Genomic DNA, 22,703 nt, shown 5'->3' with positions numbered 1-22,703 from the left:
GGTTTTGAAGATGGCAAAGGTAAAACATTTTCAGGGGGTTTAACTTTCAAGTTAGAGAACATGCTTTTATTGGACGTTCTAAGATTTCATGTATCCTCCTGTCACTGCTTGTTAAAGTTGGCACACGTGATTTTAAAAGAAGACATAGTCAATGTTCTTAATGATGAGCAGGTTTCAGTCATCTGAGAATGGAAACAGCTCAAATGCTCATCAGAAAACAGTTTGGATTTGACTATAATTAGTTTTAAGTAATTTCTGTAATACAAGTGCTTTTCCTCTCTACTTTATAACATACCTCTTACATAGCTTAAATTGGAAGAAACCTATATAACATCCAAGCATCAGTTTAACCTGTCAATAAAATATCCATGCCTCGAATAGATGAAATCAAATTGACAATGTTAAGGCTCGGACATTGTGGATTAGTAAGTGGGTTGGTGCTTGTGGGAAAAATTTACCCTAGTGATTTTTGACAACATGTGAACTCTACTTTATAACATGCCTCTTACATAGCTCAAACTGCTATGGACCTAAAATAGACCTTCTCCTGGTCTCCATCCTCCCATTTCAGCTGAGAATTACTTTTGTGTGTGTTTGTGTGTGTGTCTCATTCCCTCCCTGTCCACCATGTCCCTGTATCCTCCGGCTTTTCAGTTGAATTCTCTGGTTTGTCTCCACCTCCTATGCCCGCTGCTCATCTCCCCTCCTCCTCAAGACTAACTTTGATAAGAAGCTTTGGTTATATAATGTGTCTGAAAATGTCAGAAAATGCCTGAGTTATTTCAAACATTAAAAGATCCAACTACTTTTCGTTGCCAGGCCAATGCTGACCAACAGTCAACCATTAAGGACCTATTTTACGACAAATGGGTCGCCTATCAAAGCACCAATGCTGCACGGCAACCTAATTGTCACACATGTGCCGATTGAGACTCATCACACTCGTCCTAATATAATATTAATACTTATCTTTTAGCTGAGGCTTTTATACAAAGCGACTTTCAATAAGTGCATTCAACCATGAGGTTACAAACACAGGACAGCAAGAACCATGTAATACATTAGCTTCAGAAAGCCAAACTACAAAGTGCTACATGTAAGTGCAATATATATGCCTTTTTTATTTTTATTTTTTCATTTCAACACCAGAGTTGATGATGGTTATTAGATCATCATCTTCTTAACCAAGGTGTAGTCGGAAGAGATGTAGTTTTGCCTGCGGCAGAAAGTGTGTAAACTTTCTACTGGCCTGTGGACTAGTAAGTGGGTTGGTGCTTGTAGAAAAACACAGAAATGGAAACCGTGACAACTGTGGAGCCCCGGAGTCTGTCCAACATAATCTGATGTATTATCCATTGTATGCCAAAGAAAGGAGGAGGGTTTTTATAGGAATAGGCAAACTGGGTACTGAAACTTTTTCTTTAAAAACACTGCTTGGTGATTCCAGTGGGTGTCAGCAACGCACCATTTAGTGCCTAGTCTGCCGGAAAGAATAAGAAGAAGAAGAAGAAGAAGAAGAAGAAGAAGAAGTAGACGAAGAAGAAGAAGAAGAAGACGAAGAAGACGAAGAAGACGAAGACTACGACTGTTGTGATTTATAAACATATGACAGAGGACTGATGGTAAGCCCCCTATATTCCGTTGGTTGTAGCTAGCATTTCAGCGGGTCCATTCAATCACCCGGCTAAAGCGCCCTGAAAGAAAATGGCTTGTTTGTATTAGTGACGTTTACGTGTATATCTTAACTGTGCTCTCTTTAAAGGGAGAGATGTGTGTTCAGCATTTAACGCCAACTCAGTACACCCCCCCTGTTAACTGGTATGCCAACGAGCTTTTGTGGCTTTGAATATGCGTCAATCGCCGTTGATCTAGCTGGTTAACTATTGTTGTGTAACTTGTAACATGTTTGGCTCTTTATTCGTCACTCATGTAAGTGAAAGTGAGGATTATAAATATGGACTAATTTAGCTGACTTTGATATTTCAAAGTTTTCTGTTGGTGAAGTGTTGCAGCAAGCTGTGAGGTCATTGACTGTATATGAAGTCGGGTGTTGTCACAACACATCACTGACATGAAGCTTCTATGTTATTCTCTCTGCTTGTTGCCTTTCTGTTTCTATATTTTTGGGGGATTAATTATTGGAATAAGTCAAATAATGTCTGACTACTTGATTTGGGTATAGTGATTCATGTTCTATGAATCACTATATGTTTATCTGGGGATCATGGCAACTGGTGATATGTTGTCTTTCGTCCAAATTATGAAGACTTGGCCGCAGATTCGTCCTTTTCTCAAAGCGCATGTGTATGAAGTTTACTGAAGGTCTCGTTGAAATAAACATAAAAAAACACATCACGAGTTAATGTAATATGTCTGTGTCAACATCAGACAGCAATATAGATCATATAGGTAAAAAAATAAACATAATATAAACAACTTTAACGAGATTCAAAACAACATTGCGAAGCAGTATTAGCTTCTGGACGGATGATGATGCCGCTGAGATGTTCGGGGCATGAAACCTAAAATTAGACATACTTTGCTCTGTTGGCTGTTTAACACCAGATGTTTTTAAAGGAAAAGCCCATGATATCCGTTGATAGTCCGAATACAGATTAAACTTAATAATCAATATCAGGCTTTACAAACGGAAGCTCAATATTCATAGGAGCCACATGGAGTTATGAAGAATACACACGGCTGGCCAGCTCCATGCAAAGTGGTTTCATTTGACGCTAGTGATCATTACAATGCACACACACCAAACACGTGTCATATGCAAACATCCCTCACACCAACAAGGTGGAGGCTCATTCAGTGTTTTTTTGAGCAAAGTTATTGGACATTTAAAGCTTCACGTGTCCTCCTCGCTGCTGTCAGTCATCGGTGAATGAAAACAACCCAAACGCTAATCAGCAAATGGGTGGGTTTGTTTTTCGTAGTTTCTGTGATGCAAGTGTTGTTTATCTTTGTGTAATCAACAGATGATGTGTCGGTACTGTATAGAGTGTGTTGTCAACATGCCATTACATTACATTTCATTTAGCGACTTAAAATTTTAGTACACTCAACATTTTATGAGGGGCCATTTTAGGGGTTCAGTATCTTGCCAAGGACACTTAGGCATGCAGATGGGGAAGAGTGGGGTTTGAACCGGCAACCTTCATGTTGGAGAACTCCCACCTTACCCCCTAGGCCACACTCCCCCCGAGGGTGATATAACCAATCTGAAAAACTGACTTAATGTCTTCATTGTCGAACAATGTGTTGTGTGTTTCTTCTCTTCTGTCAGATGACTACGTGCTTTGTTGGAGCTGTGTCAGTCAAAAGGGTGAATAAGTCCCTAGTCTAACTATGACAACTCTGGCTGAGTTTATTCAATGATTGTGTATTTAAGATTAAGATGCATTTATTTAGCTCAAATTGCTGCTGTTGACGCGTGATTATGTTGGTGTCTATTTTAGATCAAGAGTATGGATGATGATTTCACCTTCTCCTGGTCTCCATCCTCCCATTTCAGCTGAGAATTACTTTTGTGTGTGTGTGTCTGTGTCTGTGTCTGTGTGTCTCAGTCTCATTCCCTCCCTGTCCACCATGTTCCTACACACCCTGGCATTCCAGTTAAATTCTCTGGTGTGTCTTCACCTCCTCTGCCTGGTGCTCGTCTCCTCCTCCTCAAGACTACCCAAAAATGTTACAGCTCCAGCCAAACCCCTGATGCAGCTCAACACAACACAAGCAAACTGCTCCACTCCATGTAAGTATGAGCTTGGATAAGAATCTTTGGTTATATAATATGTCTGAAAATGTCAGAAAATGCTTGAGTTACTTCAATAATTCAATGATGCAAATATTTTTCTTTCCAAAGCAGACATTGTCAGAAAATCTCTTGGTATATTTCAATATTTAAGGTTATATAATGTGTCTGAAAATGTCAGAAAATGCCTGAGTTATTTCAAACATTAAAAGATCCAACTACTTTTCGTTGCCAGGCCAATGCTGACCAACAGTCAACCAATATATACCTATTTTACGACAAATGGGTCGCCTATCAAAGCACCAATGCTGCACGGCAACCTAATTGTCACACATGTGCCGATTGAGACTCATCACACTCGTCCTAATATAATATTAATACTTATCTTTTAGCTGAGGCTTTTATCCAAAGCGACTTTCAATAAGTGCATTCAACCATGAGGTTACAAACACAGGACAGCAAGAACCATGTAAGTACATTAGCTTAAAAAAAAAAAACTACAAAGTGCTACATGTAAATACAATATAAGCCTTTTTGATTTTTTTATTTCAACACCAGAGTTGGCGGTGGTTATTAGATCATCATCTTCTTAACCAAGGTGTAGGGAGAGATCTAGTTTTGCCTGCGGCAGAAACTGTGAAGACTTTCTGCTGGCCTGATGTCAATAGGGAGCTCGTTCCACCATTTGGGAGCCAGGACAGCAAACAGTCCGGATTTTGTTGAGTGGCTAGGTGCCCCTGGCCGTGAGGGAGCAGCAGTCACTTGGCCGATACAGAGGGGAGTAGATAGGCTGGCGTGTAAGGTTTAACCATCTCCTGGTTGTAGACTGGGCCAGATCCTTTTGCACGAGGGAGTTGCAGTAGTATAGGCGAGAGAAGAGCTTGGACCAGAACCTGGCCAACCTTCTGAGTTATAATTTCGTCTTCCAGTGATGTTGTGCAGCATGTACAGTTGCAATCAGAAATATTCAACCCTCTAAAGATTTTCAGGATTTATCAATTAAAGTTTTAAAAAGCAAGATTCTGCTTCAGATGACTTCTTTATGAGTTGAGTAATATATTAAATCATCACAGAAAATGCATGATGTAGTATTTGTGTGTAACAGTATATTTTGTTAAGATAACTATATCACAATTATTCAACCCCTATATAATAGTATTGTTTTTAAAGCTGTCTGACAGTAATGATCCTTCATTTGCTTCAGCTGTGATGCATATAAACCCCACCTTTGAAGGTAGTCAAGGTGAGTTGCAATCGTGGGAAAGACAAAGGAGCTTCCACAAAAGCTGAGAGAGGAGATTATTTTGTCACACCTGAAGGGCTTTGGGTATAAGTAGATTTCCCCAAAAATGTTTATTCGAAAACACCATTTGGGAGCATTATAAGGAAGTTTAAAACTTATGGAACAGCTACAAACCTGCCTGGCCGTGGAAGAAAGACCAACATTTCATCAAGGGCCATTCGCATCTTAGTCAGAACAACTAAGAGAAACCCTGTGTGACTGCAAGACACCTAGAAGATGACCTGATTAAGGTTGGTACAAGTGCTTCAGTGACAACTATAACATTTGCACTGAATGAACAAGGACTGCATGGCCGGACTCCAGGGTGCACTCCACTCTTGACCACAAGGAACGACTACAATCTGCCAGGAGGAATTTGGATTAGATGACTGAGTTTTGGGTGCCAGTTGTATGGACTGATTAAACCAAACTGGAACTATTTGGACATATGGACCAGTGGTATGTCTGGCTTATGAACAGAAGAATACCATCCCCACGGTCAAGCATGGAGGTGGGTCATTGATATTGGGCTGTTTTTCTGCAGCAGGAACAGGAAATCTTGATCGTGTACCTGGCATCATGGATTCCCAGAAATACCAGGCCATTTTAAAGAGGAATGTGATGCCTTCTGTTGACAGATTAAAATATGTTGATCATTGGACTTTCCAGCAAGACAATGATCCCAAGCACACCTCCAAGTCAACGAGAGCTTGGTTGAGAAAAAGATCATGGAGTGTCCTGGAGTGTCCTTCTTAGTCGTCAGATTTAAATCCGATTGAAAATCTTTGTTGGGATTTAAAGAAGGCAGTTGCAGCACGGAAGCCATCAAACATCACTGAGGTAGAGACTTTTGCACGTGAAGAATGGGCAAAGATTCCGATGGAGAGGTGTTAGAAGCTTGTCAGCACTTAACAAACTTTTGTTGGAAGTTATAAAAGCTAAAAGATGCGCCAAAAAGTACTGAGGCTGGGGGTTGAATAATACTGCACATGCACATGTGAAAGAGTAAATGAATCAGAATCAGAATCAGAAGTATTTTATTGCCAAGTAGGTTTACACCTACAAGGAGTTGCTCTGGTAATTGGCGCATACAATGAACATAGGACATAAAAACGCAATAAATACAACATACATAGGAAAGGCAATAAAAAATAGAAAACCAGTATATATTTACTCACTGTTTACTTCTTATTTACTCACTTTTTTCCAATATTTATACAAAGTAACATTTATTTTGACATAAACATTTCTGAATAAAAATATATAGAAGATAAAAGATATAAAAAGTGAAATGCAACATGCAAAACAGTAAACAGTGTCCGATTGCAATATGTAATGCAGTATAATATGATATGATATAATGTGTTAATTTAACACATCCTTGGGGTGAGGGGGCGGAATAGAAGTCCGAGTCAAGTGGGGGTCCTGGGCCTTGTTGATAAGGCCAACTGCAGACGGGAAAAAGCAGGTCCTGTAGAGATGGCAGATTGCAGCCGATCACCTTCTCAGCAGAACAGATGATACGCTGCAGCCTCTTTTTGTCGTTTGCGGTGGCAGCAGCGAACCAGATGGTGATGGAGGAGGTGAGGATGGACTCGATGATGCAGGTGTAGAAGTGCACCATCATTGTCTTTGGCAGGTTGAATTTCTTCAGCTGCCGCAGGAAGTACATCCTCTGTTGTCCTCTTTTGGTGATGGAGCTGATGTTCAGCTCCCATTTGAGGTCCTGGGAGATGATGGTGCCCAGGAAGCGGAAGGACTCCGCAGTGTTGACTGGGGCGTCTCTCAGGGTGATGGGGGTGGGTGGGGCTGGCTTCCTTCTGAAGTCCACAATCATCTCCACTGTTTTCCGAGCGTTGAGCTCCAGGTTGTTCTGCTCACACCAGGTCATCAGATGGTCAATCTCCCACCTGTAGGCGGACTCATCCCCATCAGCGATGAGCCCAATGAGGGTGGTGTCATCCGCAAACTTAAGGAGTTTGACGGACTGGTGACTGGAGGTGCAGCTGTTGGTATACAGGGAGAAGAGAAGAGAAGAGGTGAAAGAACACAGCCTTGAGGGGAACCGGTGCTAATGGATCTGAATTCAGAGACATACTTACCCAGCCTCACGCGTTGCCTCCTGTCAGACAGGAAGTCTGTGATCCACCTGCAGGTGGAGTCAGGCACACTCAGCTGGGAGAGCTTCTCCTGTAGCAGATTTGGGATGATTGTATTGAAGGCAGAGCTGAAGTCCACAAACAGGATCCTGGCGTAGGTTCCTGAGGAGTCCAGGTGCTGAAGGATGAAGTGGAGGGCCATGTTGACTGCATCGTCTACAGACCTGTTGGCTCTGTAGGCAAACTGCAGGGGGTCCAGGAGAGGGTCAGTGATGGCTTTGAGGTGACAAAGCACGAGGCGCTCAAATGCCTTCATCACCACAGAGGTCAGGGCAACTGGTCTGTAATCGTTGAGTCCAGCGATCTTGTTTTTTTTGGGGACAGGGATGATGGTGGAGGTCTTGAAGCAGGCTGGTACGTGACATGTCTTCAGTGAGGTGTTAAAAATGTCAGTAAACACCGGAGACGGCTGATCAGCACAGTGCTTCAGGATTGATGGAGAGACACAGTCTGGCCCGGCTGCTTTGCGGGGGTTCTGTCTACTGAAGAGTCTGTTGGCGTCCCTCTCCAGGATGGAGAGAGTCGTCACTGTGGTAGAGGAGGGGGAGGGACGCAGAGGTGGGAAGTTGTGGAGAGGTGCAGGCCCTTGCTTTGTTGGGGGAGCTGCAGCTGATGGGCTGGAGTGTGGTGTCATGGGGGATGACAAATAATCGCTGTCTGTGGTCCCTGCGTCCGTAGCCAGGTGGAATTCTTTCAATTAAGCCATGTTGATGAAATGGAAATAATGCATACAAAAAAAGGTCAGTGTTTGCATAGACAACTTACTGTATAAGGTTCATGTAAGCAGAAAGACTTTAACACTGTATACTTAAGCATTAGTTTATTTATCGCAGGTCATATCGTCACCGCGATATTCAACAACGTTATCGCATATTTTCCCTAATATCGTGCAGCCCTATTCAGTATCTTGCCCAATGACATTTTAGTATTCGGATTAATGAAACTTAAGGAAACCAGATAAGGTATTTATATGCCACACAGTATGCTGGTTTCTCACTGTTAAAAAAAAAAGTTGTGTCAACTTAAAATTGTAAGGCAACAAACTTCAGTACAATTTTAAGTTAGGCAATTAAACTTAACATTTTAAGTTCCATTATTTGGTTTGCTCAACTTTCAATTCTAAGTTGTCACTCAACTCCTAGTTTGATGTAAATTTTAATTTTAGGTTGTAGCAACATTGAATCCTTACTTCTATTACCTTGACTCAGAGTCAACAAAACCTATAATTTTAAAATGTTATAACTTTAAATCCTTACTTCTGTGAACTCAACTTCAAATTGATTTTCCATTGTTGCAACTTTTAATTCTTACTTTTGTTAACTTCCCTCAGGGTGGATATAACTCATAATTCTTAATTTTAAAAACTTAAAATCCTTACTTGTCTTTACTTATATTCAAATTGATGCGACTTATGATTTTATATTGTTGCAACTTCGAATTCTTACTTCGGTTAAATGTACTTCAAGTTGAAGTTACTTATTATTTTAGACTTTAACAACCTTAATTCAAACCTTTAATGTCAACTTTATTCTAAAAGTCATTCAATCTACAATAAATTTCAGTTTGATTAGTGGAGTAACTATTGTACAATCAAAATTTAAGGTAACCAGTTCAATTCATTTCCATTAGATGTGTAATTAATTACAAATGCAAAGTTAACATTTTAAACTGTTTATTGAGTTCCAACGTTTCCAACAAGGTCAAGTAAATTGGAACTGCTGAGATCCAGAACTGCCCCAGTCTTACCACATAACCTGTTTTTATGCTATCACGCATTACAAATTGTGGTGATGTATTCATAAGCAGGTACACCGTCTCTTTAGCTGTCGACGAATCTGTCAGACAATAACACACAAAGCATCTTAAATTCAGAAGAAAAGTTATCAGAAAATGTAACTTTTTACAGAACTTTATCCTAACTTGTCAATCTCAACATGGTACAATTGACCAACTGACTTAAAACTGTCCCAGATTCATCATCACCAGCTCCACAAACGTTATGTATGAACTGCAGGATCCAAAACGGGCACATTTCACATTAAACACTGGGCAAGACGTTACCCTTCAAGGCCTATTCCACTGCTAAACTTCTGCTTTTTGTCCAGGCTGGTGGCTGCTACAGTGATTTTTCAACAATCAAGCATTAAAATATTGACTGTTACAGCCTGAGATTGCAGAAGTGAAAATTTATTTACTGAAGCAGCTTGCTTTTAAAGGACCTGACCCTTGCAGAGAGATTCTTTTGAAGTTCCAGGAACATCTTTTGAATTGTTTCAAAAGTGTGCCTCACTTCTTTTGGGTACCAAAAGTCTGAATATACATAGTTGTCGAAACAATACACCATTATGTTACTAACATGACAAAAGCTAGGAGCAAGCATTAAAACATGTTCAGTTATGTTATAGGTTATATTGAAATGTTGAGTTCTCTTGCCTTGCGACAGTCAATCACAAATGGCTTGGAAGAAGAATCTAAATGTAAGTTTTGGGTTCTCAAGTGGTTAGGTGATGTGGTTGAGATGGGGATGTAAAATGTGATTGTTATTTGACAAAAACTCTGCATTACCACAACATTTCGAACAGAAATCATTACAAACACATAGCACACAGGTTGTAGCTTTTAATACAAAATTCTAAAGCGATATAAATATACTCACTGAATAATGTCCTTTAGTTTTTATGACTAAATAAAAATCGAAAACAAGGCTTATAGATGGATTTCCACTGTAAATCTCTCACCCACTTTATCTTTAATATAATTGAAGTAATTAATTACTAATTTAAAAAATCCTCAAAATTATGCTAAATCAACTTTTTTTTTATTTTGGGTTGTAGTCTAACCAAATGACGATTTATGTGTATATAAATATTGGTGACTCTACACTCCACGCGGGCGATAATTAATTATTAATAAGAATTCCTCAAAATTATGCCTGGACGTATTTTCTCAATGAGGGTTGTAGTCTGACCAGGAGACCGCTGTGATGCTTTTAAAAATATTTTTGCAGTATTTGTTTCCTTTGTTGAAGTTTGTAGCAACAGGTGGATACTGAGGTACTGGGAGGCTGAAGCAACTGGCAGCAATGCTGCCGCAGCAGTGCAAGCAAAGAACAAGAAATGCCCATAACAAAGAAGACCGAGAAATGTAGGTGCAGATGCCGAAGCTGCGCAGCACAGTCAAATCCCCTGACATTTGAAGCCATGAAAAGCATTGACGTTAGCTTGCAGTAGCCGTACTTCAAGAGCTACTTCAGGACTCACAGTTAAAAACAGCTTAAAATGTTTCACTCAAGTGACAGGATTGAGACACAGCTATTCCCGTGGTTGTTAAACTGTAGAACATATGTTAAGATAATTCGGAAAACACATACCTGCTCTGTTAGAGGGCTACTGGACCTCTCTAGACACGCCTCACTAGCATAAGCAAGCACTAGCAGTTAGCTCTAGGCTAACTGCTAAAGCATCACACTTAAAATTTGTAACATTTTCAAAGATATTGACAACCTTATTCATTAGCTAAGTTGTTACACCATATAACTCTAAATAGTAATTGCGACACACTTAATAAAAAGAAAAGTAGGTTAATCGTACCCGTGTGGTCACCAGCTCCACCGCAACGACACTGGGGTGGGGCATAAGTGACGACCTCCAACCAAGGGCAACATCCTGGGCTGAGCAATGAAGCCGATATGGAAGTGTAAAAAGCTGCAGTTCCATGGGAATCCGCTACTCCTGGCTCCAAGAAGCAGATAGTCCCCATTAACTTCCATGTTAAAATGCCCGACTTTAGAGCAGAATTAAACCTGTTTACAGCCTGGTACAAAAATTGGTTTTAGTCTCAATCGCAAGGTTCTTCCTTCATGACAACTCTGAGGGGGGTGAATTTTCTAATTCCCTTGTTTAAGCGATATAGAGGTTTGAAATTCACGTGCCGTGCTCGGCTTGACCTGAGCTAACTAGGGATGTCACAAGAACCGATACTTACGATACCTTTCGATACTAAGATAACAAAACACGGATGATGCCCATTTTTTTGAAGCACCGTGAGCACCGTGAGCGCCAAGGCCAGCTGTCAGCAACTTAGCATTAGCATCGGTGCTGCGCCAGCCGACGTTTACATTCAGAAAACTAAGATGGCAACTGCGGCTGCAGCGATCGCCCCCCCTTGACTTATTGATAAAAAAGGCACAAAGAGTCGTGTTTGGGAGTACTTTGCGTTTGAGGCAGATGACCATGGCGTTATCATCAATCCGCAGAAGCCATTATGCAAACGATGCTACCGTGCTCTTCAGACCAAGGGAGGTCATAATTCCAGTTTAGCAAAGCACCTGAAAGACCGTCATCCGGATTTGTTTAAAGAATTCAAGGTGAGTTTTGATTAATATTAACAACATCCAAAGAATGCACTTTTTCAGTTTTTTAATCTGTAATACTGAAATACACGTTAAATGATGTTTGAGATGGTGGGCACGTGTGTTACAATCAGTGATGCCGGTAACGCGCTACTTAGTAACGCGTTACTCTAATCTGACCACTTTTTCTGTAACGAGTAATCTAATGCGTTACTATTTCCAAACCAGTAATCAGATTAAAGTTACTTGTCCAAGTCACTGTGCGTTACTATATTGGTATTTGTGGTTAAACTGCTGGGCACGTGCCGCGGCTGGGGGAGCAGTCATCCTCCTCTCCACGCCGCCGGAGGCTCGGTGTGCGGCGCCTCACAGCGTCGCTGGTGCGGGGGCTTTCCTTCTCTTGGGCCGCGGGGCGGTGTCCGTCGCCGGTGCAGAAGGCGGGGACAGGTTGGAGGGGACTGGGTAAGGCGGGCGGCGACAGCGACTCTGGACGCTTGTCGGCCCCTTCTCGCGGATCACCTCAGCTACGGCGCCCGTTGGGGGAACCCTCCGTTCGCACGGGGGGCCCCCTCCGGCCGTTACTAATAAAGTGAGTGTTGGCAAAACCGGTTGTCATTTTTATGTTGAGGCGGCGGGGGTGTTGTCGGCAGCTGCTGAATGTACTAATAAAGTAACTTTTAATCTAACTTGGCTACTTTTAAAATCAAGTAATCTGTAAAGTAACTAAGTTAGTTTTTCAAAGTAACTGTGGCAACACTGGTTACAATGGCTTATGTTTTGTACGTAGTTTAGGTTGTTTAGAGAGAAAGAGAGCATGTATCTTACAAGTATGTCAAAACTAGCGAACATTCACTGAATGTCTTAGATTAATATAGTCTGTCTGACTTCAAATGGCTGCATCTACTACTATTAATATTTAGGTGTGTGCGTGCGTGGGCTGGAGCCAATGTGCAGGGCAGGGCAGGCAGGTGCTTCTGCTTTATAGGTGCCTGTGCTCTTTCTTTAGTCAATTAACTATTAACTGAAGTGTCAATTTTCCTTTTCCAGTTTCAACAAGAGAATGACGTCCAGGAGACAACTCAGCCAACTCGGAGTCAGCTATCAAAGCCATCCATAACCGAGGCTCTACAGAAGTAAACAAATTATGAGAGAAATTCCAATGAGGCCAGGAGATTGGATAGAAGTGTAGCAGAGTTCATATTTATGGACCAACTCCCTGTCTACATTGTTGAAAAAACTGGATTTCAGCAAATGCTCCATAAATTCAATCCCAGATATCAACTTCCAAGTAGAAATTATTTCACGTACACAAAAATACCAAAAATCTACAGTGGAACAAGGGACCTGATCACACAATATCTCAAAGAAAAGCCATTCTATGCATGCACAACTGATCTGTGGACAAGCAGAGCTGCAGACATGTTCATGTCCATTACTGTACAATACATAACACAGTCATGGGAGTTGCACACCTGGTGTTTAGGCTGTAGTGGCCTGAACTCAGACCACACAGGTGACAGTATGAGGGAGGCATTTGACGAAGTAGTTACTGAGGAGAGGAGGTCGGACATTGCAAAACTAGCAGGCATCACAACAGACAATGCATCCAACAACCAAAATGCCTTTTAAAGATGACTACACATGGATCCCTTGTTTTGGCCACAACTTGCACCTGGCCGTTAACAAAGCCATCAACATCGACAGGGTATCAGCAGCCCTGACAAGGCTGTACAGAACCTTATCTGCCTTCACCAGGTCATCAAAGCTGTCGCGACAACTCAAAACAAGACAAAAACAACTTGGACTCCCAGAACACAATTTGATACATGATGCACCCACCCGTTGGAATTCCTCATATGACATGGTGGAGAGATTTTTGGAGCAGCAGCAAGCCCTGTGTGCAGTCTTGGCAGAGGACAGAAAAAAAAGGCACCTGATGCCAAAAGACAATGACATCACAATCCTAGAAACACTAAAAGAAGTCCTTGAGCCACTGAGTCCTTTTACAGATGCACTCAGTGGTGAGAAGCACACTACTCTCTCCTCTGTCTTACCGCTGTTATGGAAGATGCTCTCTTGTCTCAGGGATAAGGAGGATGACTCTGTACTTACTGGAGAGATGAAGAGCTTAGTAAGGGAAAGCATCAACCAACGTTATGGGAATAGGGAGGTGCAGCTTCTGCTAAACACTGCCACCTACCTAGATCCAAGATTTAAGGCCAGTTTTGTTGCATTGGAGGATGACATGAAGCAAAGTCTCCTGGAGCAAGTGGGGAATGCCGATGATGGAGCTGGTACATCTGAAACCCCCATGGCAACAAGAGCAGAAGCCTCGAGCCAAAGCAGGCTATCTAAAAAGTCGAAGACTGATTTGAACCATCTGCTTTCAGCCATTCAAGGAGAGAAGAAGGGCCGTGATGATGACACATCATCTCAAGCAGGGCTCTCCACACAAGAGAAGTTAAATGGTGAAGTCCTGGTATATAGCAAAATGCCAGAACTGAGCACAGACGAAGATCCCCTCATCTGATGGAAAATGAATGGAGGCACAATACCTCAACTTGCAGAATTTGCAAGGAGGCATCTCTGCAATGCAGCTTCAAGCTGTGCTTCAGAAAGGGTCTTCAGTGTCTCAGGAATCATTGTCAGTCCAAGACATTCCCGACTTACCCAAAACCATGTTGACATGTTAGTTTTCCTCAGTAAAAACCTAGAACTAGCCAAGAAAAGATGTGAAATGCTGTGAAAAAGTATGCAATTTTGCCATAACTCATGTTCATCTTGTTAGCTATATGGCTGCACTGTTATATCCGCTGTTTGTTTCGCACTGTTGTTGTTTTTGCACAATACCTTTTTGAAAAGTTCATGTTTCAAGTTCAAGTACATGGAATCTTAGAAAATCCTCTTTTTTTTACCGTGGTATCAAAATTGTAATCGAGAATCATGTTATTTTACTGGTATTGGCACCGACTACTGAACTTTTGGTATCGTGACACCCCTAGAGCTAACAGACTATTCCCCGGCACTGAACACCACCTGAGACCGAGAGGCTTCCACTCACACATCGGATGAATAACAAGGTTTGATGTTCTGCTTGTTCTCCTGAAGGACAAGTTAAAGACGTCTGCGCCCCCGTTTCTGTGGTAAGTCAAGTCTAGTATTTTATTTAGATGTGTTAAAGTGATTAGCAGGTATTGGTGTCTCTCAAGACTGTCGGCTTGTTGGCTTAGCTCCGCTAGCCCGGGAGTAATTACCGACACACTGACATGAACCGACATGAGCCGGTCGTCTAGCAGAGAGAAGCGTTAGAGTTTGATGATGAATCTTTTAAACTGAGACAGGCGACTGTGTGTGTCCGGAGGATAAGCTCCAGCACGTAAGATATCTAATGTTAGGTGAAGATGTTTCACTCGACAGACCTTTTAACTTGACAATGTTACACAGATACTTATTCTACAGAAACAGATTTACTGTGATCAACTGAAACCTGAGTATTTAAAGTCATAGCTGCATTTTAAGAGCAGCTGTTTAAAGTAGCATTACGTCTCCTGAAGCTCTTTATTCAGAGTATTGCTGTTGTAATGTGTTACAGTGAAAACTAAACTTGTCTGCTACCTTCAGTTTTTACATCGTTAATATCAGGCAGACTTCACTGAATTATTGTGTTAAATATAAATAATTTATAGGAAGTGTAACTTTACTAGAAAAGACAGTCTCATAGATAAATTAACACAGTCATCACATCAACACTGACTCCAGGTACAGACCTGTTTTCATTACTTACAAACAATCAAAGCAAAGTATTGCAAATAATACATAATGTTTTAAATAATATATGCAATACTTTTAATGTGAAATAGTGCCATACTGTACATTCATTGTCTTGGTAGTGCACAGTTTAATCCAAAAGCATTTTCAAACTCAAAGTTGAATATCCACAGAAAATAAGAACACAAACTTTGTTCATAAGTAACACTTCCTCTACAATAATGCCATACTTTTATATTTCCTCTCATTTTATTAGGGACGGATGAGCCTGAAGGACACAGCTGTGATGACCATGTTCTGTCTCTAATGGCAAAGAAGAAAAATAAAACACTGGGTTATTATCTAAAGTGTATCAAATCAGACAGCAAAAAATAAACATTGTTCTAATAAGTCTCAATTTTTTAACCAACCATACTTAGCAATGACTGCCAACTCGAAACAGTTGCAGGCCGTCTTTAGTTAAGGAAGGAAAACATGAAGTGTTGTGCAGGTCGTCCTCATGTTGACCAGCCTGAAGCTGCCGATCTCCATGTTGCTGCTGAGGACATCAGGTGCTGCAGTGCTTCATCTAATGAAAAGAAGAAACTCACTATTAAAGAATGTTTTGAGTTGTGTATGAAGCACCACAGATGTCAGACAGAAGCGATGTACTGGGCTCTGGGTTTGTACCCACACATATTTTAAGTAGCTTTGGATAAAAGTACTGAAAGAAATAAAACATTTTACAAATAGATAAAATGTCTTTCTACCTCATCTGTAATATTCAATGTGATAATCTCCCACAGAGCTGTTGATAACAGTCAACATCAAGTCTCTCCACTTCTCTCAGTGTGAAAACATAATTATATAATTAATATGAGAACTGTCTAAACTGTCTAATTCACTCTAAAATTCCATAACAGGCTAAATAAATGAGGTGCAATAGTAATGGTGGATATACCAGCCTGTATCAGAATATTTGTGAAACATAGTTACTATCAAATGTAACTTACACATGTAGCGTATTGATTATTAAATTAATTAAAAATCAAGTCACAACCAAACACACGACTCTGTAGTTAACTTGTTTCAATCTGTTCATTAGACGTGTTAAATAAACGCTAACTTTTATAACAATTACATATTTAAAAACATGTGAGGCATGCTAGCATATGATGATAGATAAAGCAATATGTGTTGTTGTATAGTTTCAAGGTTACTTACCTCTAGTTCATGGTAAAGATTGCGACCATCCGGCTGGAAAGCGCTAATGATTAGCACCGGCGACTAGCCGTAGCCTAAGCTAACCAGGCAAATAGAGCTCTGCTGCCGTCGCACAGCTGTCAGTCTTCACTTGCGCTCCCGGTCCTTGCCCATTGATTGGCTAGCCAGGAACTAGGAGGAGTCAGCACCGGCAAGATGGCGCTGGGGGAACGCCTCCTACTAGCCTCATTCTCACTCTGCAGACACCAACGGGTGACGTCACGGACCCTCAGTCCATTTATATATACAGTCTATGCCTCCAACTCGGAAAGTTGGCTTTAACGCGTTTGGCAACAAAGACACATTAGTTATCATAACTTAAACTAATTTGTATTAACTTGCAACATAAAGATATATGTAGCAATAACTCACTTATTTTTGTTGGACCAACTGAAGACAATTTTTTGCTGGACTGACTTAAGTGTTGGCCTTAGATGTTAATAACCTTGTTCTTAAAGTTGGATTTTTATGGTGGTTATAACATCAAAGTGGTTAAACTACTTCTGTCTTAAGTGAAATGGTCCAACTTGAATTAGATTCAACTTCCACTTGAGGCTTAAGCCGTTCCACCAACACAATTAGCGGGGTCTAATCAAGGCTAATTCTGGCCTTGCTTTAAAAAGCCTTGTGTTGGGCATGTACATGCAGCCCAGAATAATCGATTGTAGAACAGTATTTGTGAAATAAAGTTATGAGGAGGGAGTGAACCCACAGATGGAGACAAGAGTACGAATAGTCTTAGCACTGATCTTACAGAGTGAGTTAAATGTCAGTTTTAGTATAAGAATCTGCAGAATTTTATTATAAACTAAACCTTTTCACATGTCGTGTTAATATTTTCTTATATATTTGTTATCATTGTATGTTTTAATAAATGAATTGTCCAACTCAAGTCCAAAAAATACTTTTGGGGTCTCAGAGGTAAACTTTGTTAGACCTGAATCTAATACAAAAACATAACATGACTCCATACTGCTCGTGTGGGGTCATCCAAGTGTCCACAAGCCCTGGTATTCATATTCGACTCGAAGCGAGGTCATTTACACTGTGTTTTAAGCCTAAATGACCACAGGGGTGTCTAAGCTAGCGGATGTTAGCACATCTGACAGTCCATGGATGTACCTCGTAGGAAGATATCAGAGGACATTAAGGCTAAAAACATTGTATTATTGCCACAGTTTCTAGTCGAATATGAATGTCTGGGTTAGCTTAACCAGCTACTTTATGCAAACACATCTTTATCATGGTAATGCTTTAATTCCATCTTTTTCATGGCTTGAAAATATGAACTAATAAATAGTTCAACAAAACGTTGACCTAAGACAAACTTCTTATAGACTCATTGTTTAACCTCATTTTGTGACCCAGTAACTTCCTCAGGATTATGCTGATTTGCAGTGTGATAGACATTAAGTTTGGAAAATTGTATTTCTTTGTAGTTCTTTTTGCCCTTACTTTTGAGTTAAGTCACTAATGGATGTTGTGGTTCCCCAGGTGTCAATGGAGGTTTTGGGAAAAATGGAGCTGCTCAGGAGAACAGTGATGTACAAACCATCCCACTACTGAAGAAATTGACCTCTATCTCAGTGCTAGAAAGGGACCAGTCCCCATCTTCATCCAACACTCAAACCTCTATAGGACAAAAATCAAGTAAAACTACAGCCTTCGTAATTTTACCCAACCAATCCACAGCTGGAAACAATCCGTCCTCAACCTCACCATTCAATCAGCAGCCTGTATTACCAGACCACCAGCTTCCATTATCAGAGATGGACACTCAGCCTGTAGCCCTTCCTCCCACAGGCTCTCTCTCACAGGCTGCTCAGTCTGGATCCATTACAACCACCGGTAGTGCACAGCCTGAGAGGAATGTAATCACAGCCATTGTACTTGTGACTTCTCCCGACATAACAACGCCTACGTCTAATACGACAGCATCTACAACAGCAAGACAGTCTGCAACAACAATATCAAAGTCTGCAGCAACCACACATACAAGTCAGAATGCCACTATTATTACCACAGCTGCCTGTACAAAAATGACACCCCCAACATCACCGGCACCGGTTACAAAACCAAATACTGGAATGCCCACAATTAACTCCATAACTGCTGACCGTGCTATTACTCCTGCCAATCACAATAATCCTGATACCGCGGAAACAAGTGTTGCTGTGGCAGAAGTAGCAGGGGCCGCTCTGACCAGGCAGCTGGTGGATAAAGCGTCTTTGTTTGCTGTCTTGCTCTTTGGCCTGCTCTTTTTCTTGGTCGCGGTGGCTGTTTTCATCATCCAGGCTTACGAGAGCTACAGGAGGAAGGACTACACCCAGGTGGATTACCTGATAAATGGCATGTACTCAGACTCTGGGGTATGAGCGTGGAAGAAGCTAAACACAGCTTGTGGAGGGTGTTTGTTTTTGCACCTGGAGTCAAACATTTCAGACAGGCTGGTAACACTAGTGTTGTGAATTCACAAGGTGATTCAGTTGTCTGGACCAAAATCCAATAGTTAACTGACTTCAAAGCAGCATTTACTTTTTTGTTCATCACAAAATACTTAGTTGTCTTGACTCTTTTTTTGTGATTGTTTCAATGTAAAAAGTTTGCCTTTCCATTTATTATGCAGCCAAAAGATTAGTTACCTGTATGTAACTCGGTTACTAGGTTCTATGAATCAATGCAGGCTTAAGCACAGGAGAGAATCTCCTTCACATTGCTTGTCAGTCGCGCTGCAGTTGGATCCAAGCTGGGGGTTTTATGTCAGGAGAAAAAACAAAAGTGACAGTAATGTGATTTTCAGTTCATTTCAATTGGTTTAGTCACGTTAAATAGCTATTTTTAAAAGCAAACGCAGACCCTCGAGCCACAGTGGAATTTAGGAATATCAATATTGTGTGCTCTGGGAACTTTTTTATCTTTCAGGTCACAGTTACATGACAGCTTTTACGGATATTTCAGCTTAATTGTAACTTTCTTCTCTATATTAATGTTTTAAATATCCACGTTATAAGTGGTTTAGATGAGCTAGAGAAATGAATGAATTTTTTACAGCCTCTCTAAATGAAGCTACTTTGACCTTTGAATAGATAGAAAGTTGGCAAACAAGATACAACTTGTACTATTTTTATTAGAGTTGAATTATCCTTCAAATGCATGAAATACCAGTCCAGTGAGTAGCAGAATGGTTCTATGAAGGAGATCAGACCTGATATAGCCGTGTGTGTGAAAGCCTGATTCGTGAGTTCCAGACCAGAAGTTTATACAATGTGGCATCTGGTTTAGTCAGTTGACCAGAAAGAGAGAGAGAGACCACCATGTCATCTTGGGCAAATCATCGAGTTGACAATGTTGTTATCGCCTTTCAGTGAGTAATTATTGCTTTGGTGTTTTTCTGCTGTGTGCATGAGCAACTGGAGCTTTGTTAGCTCACTGGGTTTAAGTCAGTAGCTGCTTTGCTTGGTAATGATGTTAAGGAGGAAGGTCACAAACAAAAAAGGCTCCCATTTTTTATCAATTAAACCTTACTCGTTTTTCGTAAAAAATCAAACGATGACGCAACTCCAGTACTAACAATTTCGAAAGGTGTTTAATTAAAAGGATTGTTCACCCAGAAATGAATATTAACATCTACTCACCCTATGCCTATGGAATTAACTCGATGTTAATGACCACACAAGCAGTATGTATTCATGTTGTGATTTTTCTGTTTTATTACATTTAAAGAAGGACTCAACATTTACTTCAGTTGTTTTGGATTCTGCTCTAGCAAAGTTTTCCCCTGAGACTCCAGGAGGGTTTTGAAGACTCAAACACTTCACCCACCCCTCTATTGGCATAGCGGTGAGTAGATAATGAGTGCATTTTCATTTTTGCGATGAACTATCCTCTTAAGTTAGTTAGTTTTATTGAAAATTAACACATTTTTCCAAACCAGGCTCCAGCACTATGAAGGTAGGATTTTGAGAAGAAACATTGTGTTACCTGGCTGTTGTTGGACAGAAATAACTCAAGTGTTAACAGCTTCATGTATCTGAAACTTGTCCAACTGTGGTTAACAACTAAGAAAACTATTTCCCAAACACTGTACTGTACCTTGAATTACATTTAAGTCCAACAGCTTTCATTAATGGAATGACATTTCAGTCATTTTCTGTAAATATTGTTCATTTAGCAAATGTTTTCTTTGCACTGAATCACGGGAAGGGGACCATACCAGAGAGTTGATTTCAATAGTGTTCCTCGCAAAAATCGTGCATTATTATCTGCATCTTTGTCATCTTTATCCTGGTTTTCATACCTGTATGGATTATTTCAGCAATGGTAAGGTGCTCTTGTTTGCATAGAGGAATTCTTACATATTTACTTTAAAATCATGGAAGCGAAAGTATTGCGTTTATGTTATTGTTTAGTGTATGTTTTGTGTATTAATCCATTTGTCTGTCCCTATTCATGACCAACATCTGGTTAAGTGGTTGATTATCAGATTGCTTCTAAAGCTTTATGTTGACCGTATTACATTTTCTCATGTTTTTTTTAAGATATTTATATATCACTGATCAACATGAATAGGAAGCCATTCACCCATCTACCTTTTAACATATTCCTTCGGACAAGAGTTTTCCTCTGAATGATGACTTCCATACATGTTTTAAAGATATAGATTTCTGTTAAAACAATTTTAAGAAATGAATTAATTCTTCAATTCATATCCATAAAATTCTCTTGAGACTATCTCTCCACTCTGTTACATATTTCATATTTAATGGGAATGATCCCCCTGCTTTCAAGGTGCATGAATACTACTTTAAGACACTACTGCGGCTTGCCCGCCCACGGCCTACAGACAACCTATAAATCACATGTGTTGTCGTGGAAACAGTTGATTGTTTGATCTCCACCTGAGTCAGGGGGAAGTGTGCAATTTCAGAAAAGCAAGTGTGTGCACGCGTGCGTGGTTATGAAAGCATGTGCTATACAGCATTGTGTCCACTTGCCTATCGTTAAGTTCGTCGTCCGTCTCCAGGTAGCCTCTCTTGATTGTTGTTTCCGTTTTCGTTCCATGCCAGTGGAGGGCTGGGTTAAGTGTTTCAGTCCACAAGAGACTATCTCTCCAACTCATAGGCTGCTCGGAGATGTGTCAATCAAACCATCAACTGGTTCCACGCCACCACAGGTGTTTTCATAGGTAAATTGTAGGGCCTGGCCAGACAAGCTGGTGTGTCTTAAAGAGGTATCCACACATCTCGATACAGCAGGGCGATCATTCCCCGTACATATGTAATATGTATGTTGAGAGATAATCTCTTTACTCAGAGAAGGTTATGTGAATGTAATGTGAATGCAGAGATTTCAGTGGGAGTGACCTGTTGTTGCAACAAAATCTCTTGTATAATGATTGTCTGAAGGTTTGAATTGCATCACATTTAATGATAAACTTATTGTCTGTATGTGTTTAAATTGCTATAGTTATGAACATGATGTGATATAATGATTATGGACAGATTTCTTAATCAGTCATTAACCGCAATAATTTCTCAGTGTTTTAACCAGAAATTGGTAACTTCACAGAAGTCTGTGTCTACGCTGCATAATTAAATGCCTTTATTACTTTGCCAAATATTTTCTGAAGCACATTACTGTATGACAAAGCCAAGTCAAACATAAAGCCATTGTCAGATTGTATCTGAATGAAAGGAAGATGCATTAATTGATCTAAAAACTCATGCAGCAGTTGTTCTTAAATTACATTTTTTTAAATGTATTTCTGTAATATACATTGTAATAAAAATTATATTTGGCCTGTATGATTTTTAACTTTCTCCACCATAACTTTTATGTTATGGCACACTTTTACATGAGGTTTTTACAAGAACATAGGAGGCCAACAGTATGGAAGCAGAGGTTGTTTTAGCCCTTTTAATGACCAAAATTCAATCCTCAAGTGCACCAACATAAAAGGGTTCTTTTTGCGTTCACATTGTCAGTTTATTTGATGGAGGACTTGGTTCTCTCTCTGGGCCACGTTTGCTCTAAAAGGTCCTTAGTCCTCTTTCTGTTCACACAACTCATGGTTCATAATTACACAGATTGTTACTTCTTTGGATTGTGGGTAGTTTTCACTTGGAACAAGATGGCTGCCGGCAC

General features: G+C 40.4%; 1 protein-coding gene across 4 annotated transcripts; it reads left to right on the top strand.

The window, feature by feature from the left end:
- Positions 1 to 1,488: 1,488 nt before the first annotated feature.
- LOC128444026 (uncharacterized protein C11orf24) lies at positions 1,489 to 22,363 on the top strand. Of its 4 annotated transcripts, none has more exons than XM_053426313.1 (3): positions 1,489 to 1,622; positions 3,573 to 3,757; positions 18,054 to 22,363. In XM_053426313.1, exons 2-3 carry the CDS (start codon positions 3,595 to 3,597, stop codon positions 18,932 to 18,934), a joined length of 1,044 nt encoding a protein of 347 aa, XP_053282288.1. In that variant the 5' UTR covers positions 1,489 to 1,622; positions 3,573 to 3,594; the 3' UTR covers positions 18,935 to 22,363. The 4 variants fall into 4 exon arrangements, with proteins under 4 accessions (XP_053282288.1, XP_053282290.1, XP_053282287.1 ...); XM_053426315.1 differs by having other exon boundaries at positions 1,495 to 1,622; positions 3,622 to 3,757; XM_053426312.1 differs by having other exon boundaries at positions 1,495 to 1,622; positions 3,465 to 3,757.
- Positions 22,364 to 22,703: the final 340 nt, after the last annotated feature.

The sequence above is a fragment of the Pleuronectes platessa genome, chromosome 7 (assembly GCF_947347685.1).
Source record: "Pleuronectes platessa chromosome 7, fPlePla1.1, whole genome shotgun sequence".
Classification (NCBI taxonomy): domain Eukaryota; kingdom Metazoa; phylum Chordata; class Actinopteri; order Pleuronectiformes; family Pleuronectidae; genus Pleuronectes; species Pleuronectes platessa.
This window is presented reverse-complemented; position numbering and strand designations above follow the sequence as displayed.